Source organism: Zalophus californianus, chromosome 6, assembly GCF_009762305.2.
Source record: "Zalophus californianus isolate mZalCal1 chromosome 6, mZalCal1.pri.v2, whole genome shotgun sequence".
In the NCBI taxonomy this organism is placed as follows: Eukaryota; Metazoa; Chordata; class Mammalia; order Carnivora; family Otariidae; genus Zalophus; species Zalophus californianus.
This window is the reverse complement of record NC_045600.1, coordinates 125,670,956-125,686,729: the sequence shown is the minus strand read 5'-3', so window position 1 is coordinate 125,686,729 and position 15,774 is coordinate 125,670,956. Positions and strand designations below refer to the sequence as shown.

The following is a 15,774-nucleotide window of genomic DNA, read 5'->3' as shown; positions in this document are numbered from 1 at the left end:
AACAAACTACCTTTGGAGGATGCTAGGGACACTACTAATTTTTTTTAATAAACATGTGTCAAAGATTATATTTGACTCATTATTTAATGAGGGAACCAGTAAAATGGTACAACCAGTTCAAAGGAGAATTCAAGCATAAGCCATCAGGAATGCTGAAATAAATTTACCAATAGATAAAAAAGTGGTCAGCATCCATAGGGTGGCAACCATTGCATTCCACCAGACAAAATTCATTTATGTTTCTGTTATCAAAAATAAGTTACAGGGGCGCCTGGGTGACTCAGTCGGTTAAGCATCTGCCTTTGGCTCAGGTCATAATCCCAGGGCCCTGGGATTGAGTCCTGAGTCTGACTCCCTGCTCAGTGGGGAGTCTGCTTCTCTCTCTGCCCCTCCCACCCCCAACTCATGCTCACATTCTCTCTCTCTCTCTCTCAAAAATAAATAAATACAATCTTAAAAAAATAATTTACTTTACTAGGATTATTCTACACTGTACAGAGTTGTCAAAGAGCTTAAAGACAATGAAAGGCACTAATAACTCAAAAGGGTACACTAGGCAGGATATCCAGTGGGGTTTTTTTTTTCCTATTTGAAAGTTTTTAACAAGTTTTTATGACACTCTCTCCCCTCTTTATCATATTATCTTAAAGAATATTCTTTTATTTATTTATTTTTATTATGTTATCACCATACAGTACATCATTAGTTTTTGATGTAGTGATCCATGATCCATTGTTTGTGTATAATACCCAGTGCTCATTACACTTGCCCTCCTTAATGCCCATCACTGGGCTACCCATCCCTCCCACCCCCTTCCCCTCTGAAACTCTCAGATTGTTTCCTGGAGTCCAGAGTCTTTCATGGTTCATCTTTCCCTCTGATCCCCCCCCCCCTTTAGTTTTCCCTTCCTTCCCCTATGATCCTCTGTGCTATTCCTTATGATCCACATATGAGTGAAACCATATGATAACTGTCTTTCTCCGCTTGACTTATTTTGACAAATCAGGAAAAAATATCCAATGGAAAAAAGACAGTTTCTTCAATAAATGGTGCTGGGAAAATTGGACAGCTATATACAGAAGAATGAAACTCGACCATTCTCTTATACCATTCACAAAGATAAACTCAAAATGGATGAAAGACCTCATTGTGAGACAGGAATCCGTCAAAATCCTGGAGGAGAACATAGGCAGTAACCTCTTTGACATCGGCCACAGCAACTTCTTTCATAACGTGTTTCCAAAGGCAAGGGAAACAAAAGCAAAAATGAACTTTTGGGATTTCTTCAAGATAAAAAGCTTCTGCACAGCAAAGGAAACAAAACAAAGAGGCAACCCACAGAATGGGAGAAGATATTTGCAAATGACATTACAGATAAAGCACTGGTACAGGATCTATAAAGAACTTCTCAAACTCAACACCCAAAAAACAAATAATCAAGTCAAAAAATGGGCAGAAGACATGAACAGACACTTCTCCAAAGAAGACATACAAATGGCTAACAGACACATGAAAAAATGTTCAACATCATTAGCTATCAGGGAAATTCAAATCAAAATCACATTGAGATTCCACCCTACACCAGTTAGAATGGCAAAAACTAACAAGTCAGGAAACAACAAATGTTGGAGAGGTTGTGGAGAAAGGGGAACCGTCTTGCACTGTTGGTGGGAATGCAAGTTGGTACAGCCACTTTGGAAAACAGTATGGAGGTTCCTCCAAAAGCTAAAAAGAGAGCTACCGTATGACCCAGCAATTACACTACTGGGTATTTACCCCAAAGATACAGATGTAGTGAAAAGAAGGGGCACATGCACCCCAATGTTCATAGCAGCAATGTCCGCAATAGCCAAATTATGGAAAGAGCCAAGATGCCCTTTAACAGATGAATGGATAAAGAAGATGTGGTCCATATATACAATGGAATATTACTCAGCCATCAGAAAGGATGAATACCCACCATTTGCATCGACGTGGATGGAACTGGAGGGAATTAAAGATTATTCTTGATCACAAGAAAAGTTTTGTTTCAGGGTACCTGGGTGGCTCAGATGGTTAAGCGTCTGTCTTCAGCTCAGGTCCTGATCTCCAGGTTCTGGGATCGAGCCTCATGTCGGGCTCCCAGCTCAGCGGGGAGTCTCCTCCCTCCTCCTTGGCCTCTTCCCCTGCTTGTGCTCTCTCTGTCTCTCTCGCTCTCTCTTTCTCAAATGAATAAAATCTTTTTTTTTTAAATATCTTTTTTAAAAAAAAGAAAAAGAAAAGTTTTGTTTCATTAGATTTAGGCTGATTATTTATACAGGCACAGCAAGAGTATTAACTAACCATATAGGACTGGGTTTATCTGGTAAATCTAGCACCATGTCAACTAATTATTTTGAAATTTGGAAAATAAGCAAAGAATCAAACATATATTCTGATTTTCCTGTATGAACTGTACCCTAGGGTGAAAAAACCATTAATGAAGGCAGAAGACCATAGGGGAAGAGAGAGCCAAAATGAAACAAGTCAAAACGAGAGAGGGAGACAAACCATAAGAGACTCTTAATCTTAGGAAACAAACTGAGGGTTGCTGGAAGGGGGGGTGGGAGGGCTGGGGTACCTGGGTGATGTATATTGGGGAGGGTATGTGTTGTAATGAGCACTGGGTATTATATAAGACTGATGAATCACAGACCTGTACTCCTGAAACAAAAATACATTATATGTTAATTAATTGAATTTAAATAAAAAAAGTTGATGAGGAAAAGTGTTCTATATACTGATCCCTGGGAATAAAGAACGAAGAAGAAATGATGGTGTTATCCTAGCACAATTTTGGAATCCCTAACAAATTAATTGTCTAAGCAATCATTAAAAATGGCTGCCCACATCATAGACATTATTTGCCTTCTATTAGTCTGAATTTGATCAAACCTCTGTGTGTAACCGCCAAATTACAAGAAATCTAGAGAATGGGGAAATGTTAACTAATACGAGGAGACAGCAAAGTTTAGACTGTAGAAAACTGTAAAGGACAAATTAACAGGACTCTTCAATAAATTTCATGGAAGAAAAAATACAATGGATGGGAAAGCCCATAAACTAAAAAATATACCAGATGCAAATAATCAGTTGCACTATATGGAACTCCTTTGTATCCTGTGTAAACTGATTCAGAAAATTTTTGAGATTATTAAGGAAATGTGAACTCTGAACATTTGATATTAATGAATGATTACTCTAGAGATGATGACATTATTTTGGTTGTGTTTTCAAAAACCGTCTTATTTTAGAAACATACACTGAAAGGATGAAATGATACCATGTCTGATATTTCCTGCAAAATAATCTAGAAGGTATAAATGAAGAGAAGGTATAAATGGGAGAAGGTATAAATGAAACACAACAGCCCATGAGTTAGTTGTTGAGTCTGGGTGGTAGGTACTTGGGGCTTCATTAAACTGTCTTCTCTGGTTTTGCATAGGTATGAAATTTTCCACAAAAAAATTAAATAAATATAAAGGCCTTCTAATAAATAAACTTCCTTCCGTTGGTTTTCTTTAGTCATTTCTAACGTGTTATTTTTGAGACTATATAAAACTATTTTGAGACTATATAATGTATAGTATTTTCAAGTTTCGCCTCTAAAATATTTTACAATGTAATTCAAATTTTGAGAAATAATACCATCCTTTAAAAAAAATGCAGCTGTTACTCATATAATTATTTGATCAACTGAAAGCTTTTTTAAAGCCAAATCACTTTTCCTTCGAACTTCTCCAAGTGAATAATCCATTTTTTGTTTGGTTTGTTTCCAGATAACCTTTTTCATGCTGCTCTCAGCAGTGTGCGTAATGCTGAATTTGGCTGGTTCAATTCTCTCCTGTCAGAATGCTCAGCTAGTCAACTCCCTAGAAGGCTGTCAGTTGGTGAGTAATGAAATGAAAACCTTTTGAAAAAGGTCACAGGCTTTGATTTTGCCTGAAAGTAATTTTAAAAATAAATTTTGTTATATCCTTGGGTTTAGTCTCGTGTTTTATAATTGTATAAGGAATTTAAGTTGGTTCATTTCTAAGCATTATCTCAAATTAAAACTCATCCTACTTGTAAGTCAGTTACTAAAAGTATATTTCTAAGGATCACAGTATAGTGCTGTTTTAGAGCAAATGTCTTTGGCAATGATTATATTTTGGCATTTGTTGCATTGATTTTTCTCGCCACTGAATTTTTAAAAATCAATTGTGTAAGTCGATTGTAAGTGCCGTGATACATACAAGCTTGATAATGGGTGCATCAAAACAATTTAGTTCACTTTTTTTTTCAATTCAAAAAGTGGATTATCTTTTAGATCTAGGAGAACGGTAGACGGGGTGCTGTGTACATTGTAGGGCATCGGTAAGTGGTTTGTTGGATAGAAGCTTCATTCCCTATCATGACTTAGCTCCTGGGACCGTAATATGTGCTTCCGGGTGGGGCAGTCACATTCGGTAAGGGGCATACAGTTTGACTCTCGATAAGACCATGGCTGCTGGATGTGAGACACTGGCATTTGTTGGTTTATCTTGGAAGACTACACAGGGCTACCTTGTAGAGCCATTCTCCTCCAGAGCTGCCTGTGCACTTGCTGGGCCTGGGATTGTTATTTCTGAGAGGTCAGGGGGCTATCCTGAATTACCTGAAGCTTCTCCGTAGCAGAGCCATGCTTACTTTTCTTGTGGCCATGCCGTTCGTGTTCAGAAGAGCAGCTGTTGGGAAGCCTGCAGCTTTCTACAGTTTGTATCTAAGCAGGCTGGAAGGACTAGTGTCAGTTGGCACAGTTTCAATGCAGAGACACCTACTGAGTTCCAGAAACTAACTGTGAGAGCTTCAGCTTGCTGGCCTAGACCACACTGATCAGATTTCATCCCCATATGATATCCTGGGTATGGTGCAGTATTGCTCCTGACTGCTAAGAATTACACCCTGGAGCCCCACCACCATCAGAGAGGGTGACTTGCCAACTTGTATCCTTAACTGAGTCAGCCTCTTTATTCCTAAATACTAGGTGCTGTGAATATCATAACATCTGGCAACTCACAGGGGACTGGCCATTTTTTCCTCTGATACCCCCATTTTTTCAATGCAAGGCCTTGTGTGTGGGAGAGAGTGTTTGGGGTGATGAGAAGTGACAGTGTGTGGAGGTCCAGATGAAGCAGAAGGCCCACACCTAGTGCCCCACATCGAAAGGCTGACCCCTCCAGGTCTTAATCTCAGACTCTGTTTTCCTAGATCATAGCATTGTGAAAGGATAGAACAGGTAGATTTGATTTCCTTTATTCTTTCTGCCTTCAGGAGCTGCCCCCCCCCCCGAAGGAAATTAAACAAACATCATGTACACACGTACACTCATATACGTCTTGGTTATAGAGGACTGTGGACTCATCAATATTTATCTGACTTTAGAGCTTAATCCTAAGCATCTCTCTGCCCTGGCTCATACTTGGCCAGTAATTTCCTGAGTGAAATCAGTGTGCTCACTTGCTGAAGTGGAGTATGAATAGTAGAGAGAGCTGTGGATTTGGAATCAGGAAACCAGGATCAAAGTCATGACCTTATAACCAACTAGTTAAATGACTTAGGACAAATCACCTTCCCTGTCTCAGCTTTACTTCTCTTTCCTATTAAGGGTGGGTATTACCTGCCCTGAGCTTTTCCTAAGATACTTAATAAGGTAGGATTCATAAAATGCACAAGAAGTATACTCCTTTCCTTTTATAAAAGTTATGTAATTACTAAAGAAAAATAAAAAAACAAAATACACTTTATTATTATGCTTATTATGTCCTTCCAGTATTCTCTGTGCATAATAGGTATGGATGTGTATGTATGTATGTGTGTGAACACAAAACATGTATGTATTTGACACACATTTAAATGTGCTATACTCTTCATGCAGCTTTGTGATTTAATTTTTTATCGGTTGTGAACATTATTTCATGCTTTAAATTCTTTTCTACAACTTTATTTGTAGTGGCTGCTCTGTATGAATGAATATAGCATTATTTATTTAACCAGTCTCTGCTTTTTGCATGTATGAAGGTTGCCATCATCCCTACACAAAATCTTTTTACAGCTCCTAAAAGTAGACTTGCTTGATCATAAGGAATCCACATCTTTAAAGCACTTGATACATATTGACACACTGCCTTCCAAAAGAGTTTACCAATTTATAATCCCAATATATGAGAATGATATTTTTCCTACACCCTTTGCCAGCACTGTAAATTCTTACTTTTAAAAATTTATGCTAATTTGAAAGGTATAAAATGACATCATTGCTTTAATTTGAACTTCTTTGAGTATTAGCAAGACTGAACTTTATTTATAACTGTGTATATATAAGTTTATATATGTACATGCATATACACATATATATGCAATGATATATGTGTGTGTATATATACCATTTATATTTCTTCTTCAGTGAGTTGACTATAACCTTTACCCATTTTTAGAAGTAGTTATCTTAATGATTTGTAAGAACTCTTCTTTTTAATATTTTGCTTATTTATTTGACACAGAGAGAGAGATAGTGAGAGCAGGAACACAAGCAGGGGGAGTGGGAGAGGGAGAGGCAGGCTTCCCGCAGAGTGGGGAGCCTGATGTGGGGCTCCATCCCAGGACTCTGGGATCATGACCTGAGCCGAAGGCAGACACTTAACTGACTGAGCCACCCAGGTGCCCCATGTAAGAACTCTTTATATATGCAATTATATAGTTTATTTATATTATAATTACACATACATAAGTTTATATGTGCATATACATATATGCAATATATATATAATTTATATTTCCTCTATGAATTCATTGGGGCCTTTACACATTTTTAGATTTAACTATCTTGTTGACTTTTAAGAGATCTTTACATTTTATGGTTTTGAGTCCTATAGCTTGTATTGGTCGAATATACTTCCTGGATCATTATTTGCCTTTTAGTTTTAGTGCATTTAAATCTATGAATGTTTTCCTTTGTGGCCTTACCTTGAAACCAGTAAAAAGACATTCTTTCCAAGATCAAGTTACCTCCCCTTTTTTTTACATAGTTAACTCTTTCATATTCTGGAATTCATTTAAAGAATTTAAGTGTTCCCCAAAATGAGTAGCTAGCTTTCCTAAAACAATTCCCTGAGTAACCTTATATTTCACTGATGATTTGAAATGCCACCTGAATCCTAAGAGTCCTTTGATGACAAGCTACAAAAACTGACAAAACCATAGGCCATTTATTGCAAAGACGGTAGGGTCTATAGAATAAGCAAGAGGTCTGAAGATTCGGCTTGGTTCCAGAGAGGCTCCTATAGATGCAGAAGCCTGTCCCAGAGCGGGGGCCTGCTGCAGGAACCCTGAACTCCCCAGGGTATTGTTCTGCAGAAGTGAACAATTCCAGTGGTTTTTAATCTCCATGCATTTGCTCTAGAGTCGGAACCCAGAGAGAGAGTATTTGATTGGTCAGGGCAAGACAGAAATCTCCTTAACTGTCCCGCCACACCGAATCCAAGGTGATTCAAGACGTAATTCTCTAAAACGAAGTTAGGTATTATTAGGAAGGGTTGAAGTAGGAGGAGGCAAAAATATATGATTGGTGATCAAAAAACAACCAGTATCTACTCCAACAGCATTATCATATGTATGTACACATACACACGGATACTTATTTCTATTTGCCTGTGAGTGAACTTTTCATTCTCCCTCCTCCTAGGTTTATTTATTTATATTCCAGAGCAGTATTACTTTAATTACTTTAACTTTATATATGTATATATATATATATATATATATATATAGAGAGAGAGAGAGAGAGAGAGAAACTTTATATGTATGTATTTATATAGAGTCTATATATATGTATATTTATATATACATAGACATATATACATATAATATATATATTTTACAACTGGAAGTGCAAGCCCTATCCCCCACCCCATTCCAGACTTGTTTTTTGAAGATTTTATTTATTTGAGAGAGAGAGTGAGTGGTAAGGAGAGGGAGAGCAAATCTGAAGCAGACTCCACAATGAGCACAGAGCCCCTCACTGGGCTTAATCCCACAACCACGAGATCATGACCTGAGCTGAAACCAAGAGTCAGAAGCTTCCCCGACTGAGCCACCCAGGCGCTTCCCCCTATTCCAGACTTTAATCTACTTTTTAAAAATATTCTTAGGAGTTTAGTCTTCCAGAATAGTTTAAAATTTGGAGAGGCAAGACTCAAAAGGAATAGATTTAAGAGTTGAACTGAAATCACATTAAAATTATAGATTGCCTTGGGAGAAAATTGATGTGTTAACAATACTGTGTTTTCCCATTCAGGAGCATTGTTTGTTTTGGTTTCTCCAAATTGTTTTTATAAATCCTTCAGTGCAGTTTTTGTTTTCCTTTAGGGTATCTAGTGCATTTCCGTATCTGTATGTGTTTCTCTTTTTCTTACGCATAATTAAAAATTAACTCATATTCTCTACATATGTATATATATTTTTTCTATTCCAAACTCCCACCCCCTTCCAGAAAGTTTTTGGTAGCCAGACATTTTGTATGCTTATTTTGTGTATTATCACTTTTACACACATGGGGAGTCTATTCTACACGCCATTATTCACATCGCTTTTGTCAGCCAGCCATGTAGCTGGGCGACATTTATATAACAGCACTTGGAGATCTGCCCAGTTGTTAAATAGAGAGCAGCAGAGAATTCCACTGGATAGATGGATGCAGGATAATTTATTTAACCACCACTTAATGAAGGACAGGTTAGGGATGTTTCTAGTGCTCTGCTAAAACAAACATGGCAGAGAAGATTACCCTTTGTGTACATTCATTACTCAACAAATAGAGTAGCTATAGCTGCAGCAGTGGGAACTGGCCTGTTGTAAAGGGTACGGTGGCCAACCAGAGAGGAAGGCACAAGTAGATCATGAGAAGAAATTACTAAGAGTGTCTTTTCAGTCAAAGCATCAGAGTGCACTTTAAATTTAGAATGTTATTCCTAAATTAACCTCCAAAGATGGGACACCAAACTCTTGCCAACAGTACATGATTATCCAGACCAGTGCCCGGTTACCCAGACCCACGCAAACTTCTGTGTGTCATCAGAATTTTTTTTGGTCTTTGCCAATCTGACAAAAGTGTTAAGATCTTAATTTGTAACTTGCATTTCTTTAATTGAAAGTGAAGTTGAGCATCTTGTACATTTGTTTAGAAGTGATTTCTTTATTTGCTAACTGCCAGTTCATTTTGTTGCCTATTTTTCTGTGAGGTTGTTGCTATTCATAATTGATTTATAAACATACTTCCTATATTAAGGAAACTGCCCATTGTCATATGTGTGGCAGATATATATTTTTTCATAGTTTGTCATTCATTTTTTGACTTTTTTTGGTATTCTTTCTTGTGTGAAAATTTCATATACTCAAATTGCTTTTACTCATTTATATATTTTTACCCTTATGATTTCTGGCTTATATGTTTTGCCTAGAAAAGCATTTCCCCCTCCAAAATTACAAAAAGTTTTCCCATTTTCCTCCCAGAATTTTAGGGTATCATTTTTTAAATATTTATATATTTCATAGATCTTGTATTTATTTTACTATAAATATCATTATGTTTTTACAGTTTTAAAAGATACACTTGTGGACCGTACATATTTCTTTTAAAGTTTAGTACTAGATATTTTAAATAACTTGTTGCTCCAGTGGGTGCATTTTCAAAAATTATTATTTTATAGTAATAAAAGAGTAATATACCACAAGAGGCCCCTAGTGATATATAAGACTTTTAGTGATTTTTTATTATTTATGTTTAATAAAATATGCGATTGAATGTACAGTTGAGTCTTTGATCCATAGTCTGTCAGAAAAAATATTGTCTCTGCTTTCTAGTGTTTGTACTTGTTATCCCATCTAGTTATTTTGTCTAAGATTATCAAAATAACATTAGATATTGATGGTGTTTCATTGTCTACTTTTTGTTCCTGAATATCATGATTTACTTCAAACATGATGGTGAGCGATGGTTTCAAATAGCCATTTTGTAACGTTAAGGTGATATTCATATTTTACTAAGAGTCTTTTAAAAATAAAATGGAAGTTAAATTTTATCAAGTTTTTTTGGACATCTGTTAAGATTATGTATTTTTTATTTTGATCCATTGGTATGATAGATTATATTAATAGATTCTCAAGATTAAGCAACATGGAACATAATTAGAATGAAATCCCCATAGTCTTTGAAAATATTACTGGATTCTATCTGCTGATATTTTATTTATGATTTTTCGTATTCATAAATGCAATTAATTTATAGTTTTCATTTTTCTCCTACCCTTCCATACTTTGTTTCATGAGTATAGTAATTTCATAATTTCATTTTTCAATTTCAAATTTTCATAATTTCATTTATGAAATTCAACCAATTTAATTGAATAAATGAAATCTAAGGAATTTTCTTTTCCTTGATGGATATTGACACTTAAATGTATAATTCTCTGGGTCCAGCACTATTTTATGAAATAGTTATTTGACATAGTTTTCTATTCCAGCTTTTTTCTATTTCTTTCTAAGCTTTTGACAATGTCTGTATTATTAACATTTTTTTCATTGTATTGGCCTTTCCATATTTATTAATATGAAGTAATGCATTGAATTGTCTTAAAAATACCTATGGTAACATTATGTTCTTATTTCTTTTATTTGTATTCATAGTGCTTTATATTTTCTATTTCTCTTCCTTTCTTATTTTTCCAGAAATGTATCTATTTTATTTATTTGATAATTCAAACTACCAAAGAAATATATCCATTGAAAAATTTCAAAACCACAGAAGTATAAAAAGTCCTCTTTGATACCTCAGGTTGGCATGTACTCTTATGGAAATTTCTATATGTCAAATTGAGAGATAGCCTCAGATCTAGTCTGTCTTTTTGACTCCTGCATTAAATTCTATGCATGCAAGTTGTATACATTATTTAACAGGCCCCCAACTTCAAGGCACTTACATGGTCTCTAACTTCTAATGTCATAAATAATACTAGAGCTCATTGTCTTGTAAATAAATCTGTGAACAAGTCTGTGTGTATTTATGTAGGACATTTCCTCAAATTTGGATTGATGGCCCAAAGGGTAAATGCATTCAAATTTTTGATAGATACTGCCTTCCAGAAAGGGCTATATTCATACACACTTCCACCTACAGTCTGTGGAAATGAGCATGTCCCACTCCCAGGCCAGCGTTAGTTATTACCAATGTTGAAAATGTTTGCCAGTCTGAAGGATGAAGAATGAAATCTCATTATTTTAATTTGCATACCCTGGTCATCAGGGAGGTTGAGCTTTTTTTCATAGAAGCAGAATTGAATGTAGGTACCTTGGGAAAGAATTGAGATCTATAAAGATCAAGTCTTTTTATCCAGAAATGGATTCTTTCTCTTCTATTTTCAGGTCTTTCATGCCTTGAAGGAAGTCTTAAAACTTTCTTCATAAAGTGCTTAAACATTTTGTATTAACTTTATTTCTAGTTTGTTTGCAGTTTTTGATGCTAATGTCAAGGGTATTTTTCTTTATTATTTTTTATAATTGCTTATTGCTATAATATAGGAAGGCTATTGATTTTTTAAATTAAACTTTTCATTTTGAGATAATGGTGGCTTTGCGAACAGTTGCAAGTAATACAGAGAAATCTATGTAGCTTTTCCCAGTTTCCCTGCATTGCTAGCACCTTATGGGGTTTACTTTACACTGATGAACAGTCAAGATGCAGAACATTCCTACTACCATAAATGCCCAGGAGTACAATTGCAGGGTTGCATGACAGGCTTGTGTTTAGTTTTTTCGAGACACTGCCACGCTGTTTTCCAGAATGTCAATATCATTTTACATTCCCACCAACAGTGTACAAGAGCCCCAGTTTCTCTGCATCTTCGTCAGCATTGGGGGGTTGGTGCTTTTTTTTACTTGAGCCATTCTCATGCTTTGGAGTGATGTCTCGTGGTTTTAATTTGTGCTTCCCTGATGAATAATGATGACAAATAGCTTTTCCTGTGCTTCGCTGCCATCTGCATATCCTCTTTGGTGTAGTGTCTGGTCATATCTCATCTTTTGCCCATTTTTTAATACTGTTGAGTTTTGAGAGTTCTTTATATTCTAGATACTAGTCCTTTGTTGAAGGTGAGCTTTGCAAATGTTTATCCCAGTCTATAGTTTACATTTTCATCTTCTTAATGGGGTCTTTGACAGAGCAAAAGCTTTAAATTTTGATGAAGTCTAATTTATCCATTTTTGCTTTTTTGGATCATGCATTGGGTGTTAAGTGTAAGAATTACCTATCCCTAGATCCTACTAATGATTTTTTCCTACGTGGGGACAAGAGTTGTCATTTCCCCAGTAGGCCTCCACTGATACTTGCCTGGCTGGGAAGGGTGGAATGCCTCATCACTGCTCCCCAGGTGGATTATTTTGAGATGGGGTGGGAAGGTGGCCTCATGATCGCTGTGTGGTGTCCACTTAACCTGGGGGAGGAGGGATGGCACCTCCTATTGCCGGATGAGGTGGAAGCCCACGCTCTCCATGTGGTCTCCCTCAACACTGTGGGAGTTTGGGGGTGGGAAGGGGGGGTCCTCTGTCTTCATCTCCAGCTACAGGATCTATGAGGCAAAAAGAAAGCCCAGGAAACTCATTGCTGTTCCCTTCCTTGGGTCCTGAGGTCCCTAACCAGTCTGTCTTTATACTTTCTAGTCTTTTAATATACGTTTGATACATCATGTCCAGGGTTTTTCTAGTTGTACTTAAAGGAATAGGAAAGAGTTCATCTCTATCTTTCCAGAAGCAGAAATGCCATTGATTTTTGTTTGTTTTCTAGAACTTTTTTATTCACTCTAAAAGTTTTTCTGAGGTACCTTTTCGTGTCCAGGTGGACTGCCCTATAGCTGTGAAAGTAAGGGTGTTGTCCCTCTATGTGCATATTTATAGCTTGTATATTTTTTTCTTGGCTTTTTACACTGATACAGTTTTAAGTTGGGATTCAGTAGCCCACAATGAAAGAGGCTTGTAATCTAACCACTAAGCTTCATAAAGGACACAGGGGAGGAGACAGGGCAGAAGGGAGGGAGAGCATCTTCCCATCATCAGGAAGCCCAGCAGCTTCCCTTGAGCATCATCTCCCAGGCTGTGTACTGCTCTCACAGAGGAAGTTCAAGGACACACAGGCTACGCTGACTCCGAGAAGCCACAGCCTGTTTTCCAACAGTTTATATAGCATATTTGTAGTCAGACGCGCAAGGCCTGCCTGCCAACACAGAGCTTTCCCGATCAGGTGGACTCCTACCAAGCGACCAAGGCAGACAGAGCATTTCCACGCCGATCTGTAGTGTCCAAGGAAGCAGGGACCCAAGAAGTCAGAATTTACAGGTCACTTTCCCAAGTAAATCTGGATCAGCCCAAACCCTGTGTCACCTGTTATTCCCAATGAGGATTTATGAGGGAAAAAGTTTGACTCATAACAGCCCTTTTTAATACCATGTTTTATGGCTGACTTTCAAGGGGTTGAAAGTGAAAGGGGGTTGACCTGAGGAGTTACCATTTAGCCTAATGTTTGCAGTCAGCTTACGAGAAAGGTGCCCTTAATAACTCACGGGGCTTCCATCTGGCCTGGCTCTCGAAGATTTTTATTTTAATCAAGAATGCATGTAAATTTTATCATCATCTTTCAACATCTGTGAAGGTGATCATACAGCTTTCCCCTTTTCATTTATTAATGTGGTGATTTGCATTAATAGATTTCCTAATGCTGAACCAGCTTTGCATTGTGGAAATAGGCCCTCCCTTGGTCAGGGTGCTTTTGAGGCATACATATTACTCTGCATTCAAATTGCTAATATTTTATTTAAGAGTTGTATGCCTAAATTCATACATGAGATTGATCCACAGTTTACCTTCACTCGCAGCCTTGTCCAGTTTTTGTATTGGAATTATGCTGCCAGCCTGGGATGAACTTAGAAGCGTGTGGTTTGATCTGTTTTCTGAAACAGTTGAAATAGCCTAGGAATTACTACAGTTTGTTGCATTTTGGGGAGTTGATCTGGCTGCTTTTAAATTTTTTTTATGGGCTCATTGTGTTATTTATGTTGTTTGGGGTAATTTTTGTTAGTACATATCTTTCTAAAATTGTGTATATCATCTGTTGTATTGTTGTAATGCTACAGGTCATGTTCTTTTCTAATTAAAAAATAAGTGTTTAGCAAATCTGTGGACATAGAAAGTAGATCCGTGGTTGCCTGGGGCTGGGGGGCATGAAGGAAAATGGGGAGTTTGGGCAGAGTTTAAGATTTATTTTTGGCATGATAAAAATGTCCTGAAATAGACTGTGTCTCTACAGGTCTGTCAAGATACTAAACACCAATGAATTGTCAACTTTACGTAGGTGGATTGTACGTGATTTCTATCTCAGTCAGGCTGTTGTCATTTTCAAAGCCCTTTGGTTGATGTCTTCTCTGATTTCTAATGCTAAATTATGTTTCCTCTCCCTTGATTCAGAGTTTATCCTTTTTTAAAATTGTTTTCCCTCAAAGAACCAGCTGCTAGTTTTGTTAATCAAGATTGCTCTTTGACTTGTTGTTTCATTGACCGTGCTTTATTTTATTAACCCCTCTACTTTCCCAGGAGTAATTTATTCATTTGGCACCTTTCATAGTTGAGTCACAGAGGGCCACAGTGCTGTTATTGGGTTTCACTGAATTACATTGAAATTAGAATTTCATTTTGGCTTTGCTGTTTAAACATTCATTAAATTTATGTTCTTAACTTCTAGGTACCTAGACTTTTGGGTTTTCATTTTCTTTCCTATCCTTTTACTGTTAATTTCTGATATGATTGCATGAGAGCATGTGTCTTCTACATATATATGTATATGTACGTATGCATGTGTGTGTGTGTGTTTCCTCAGTGTGTTGGGTTCAAATCCATTCACAAATTTTTGTGTGAAGAGCTTCTTAAAATATAAATTCAATCATATGCTTCCCATTGCACATGGAGTGCTGTGCAGAGAGCCCTCCTTGTTACCGGTGAGTTCTTTCATCCGTCCCCTCCTGCTTCCTGTTCCTTTGGAGCCCTCCTGCCCCCTCCTCCTCCATCCAGCTTCTTGTGATGCCCTGCCCCGGCTTCCCCCTCCTCCCCTAGGCCTCCCCCATTTCTCTGTCCTCCTACAGCTTCCTGTGATGGTCCTTAACATCCCCTCACTGTCCCTTAGAGCTTACCCTGGTATGACTCCCTCTCCCACCGCTTCCCCTGCAAACTTCCCGTGCTGTCCCTGGGCTTCTCCCTCTCCTCCCCCAGCTTTCCTGGGGTGCCCCTTGTCCCCTAAACCTACTCTGTTCCAGCCAAGGGAGTTCCAGGCTCTTTCTCACCTGGGGCTGCTCCTATGAGCTACATCCTCTGCGTGGGAGGTTCCTTCTCATCCTCTAAATTCCAGGGTAGGTGGTGTATCTGCAGAGGGGCCTTCCTGGATCACCCCATCCGAGAGGCAGTCTCTTTTCCTCCTGAGACTGGCCTCTCCCCCATCATTTCCTACTTGGCAAAGCAGCAGAAGGGAAAGGCCACATCCAGGTTGTGCCTTATCATGGGTCCAGGGCCTGGTGCCATTCCTGGCCCAGAGCATGTGTCAGTGAGTCGTCAAGCAGTGACTGTCTCCCGGTTGCTCTTTTCCTAAGAGTGCCCGAGGAGGGTAAAAAATCATTTTGGGATTTTAAGTAACATGCTGTTTTAGGT

At 37.7% G+C, this 15,774-nt stretch overlaps 1 protein-coding gene across 2 annotated transcripts in view; it reads left to right on the top strand.

The window, feature by feature from the left end:
- The window catches only part of FAM189A1 (family with sequence similarity 189 member A1), a 458,917-nt gene that overhangs the window by 339,029 nt on the left and 104,114 nt on the right, over positions 1 to 15,774 (top strand). For both annotated transcript variants that reach the window (XM_027571934.2, XM_027571935.2), the window contains one exon: positions 3,798 to 3,908. In XM_027571934.2, the coding sequence (XP_027427735.1) occupies positions 3,798 to 3,908 (111 nt within the window). The remainder of the gene's footprint in view (positions 1 to 3,797; positions 3,909 to 15,774) is intronic.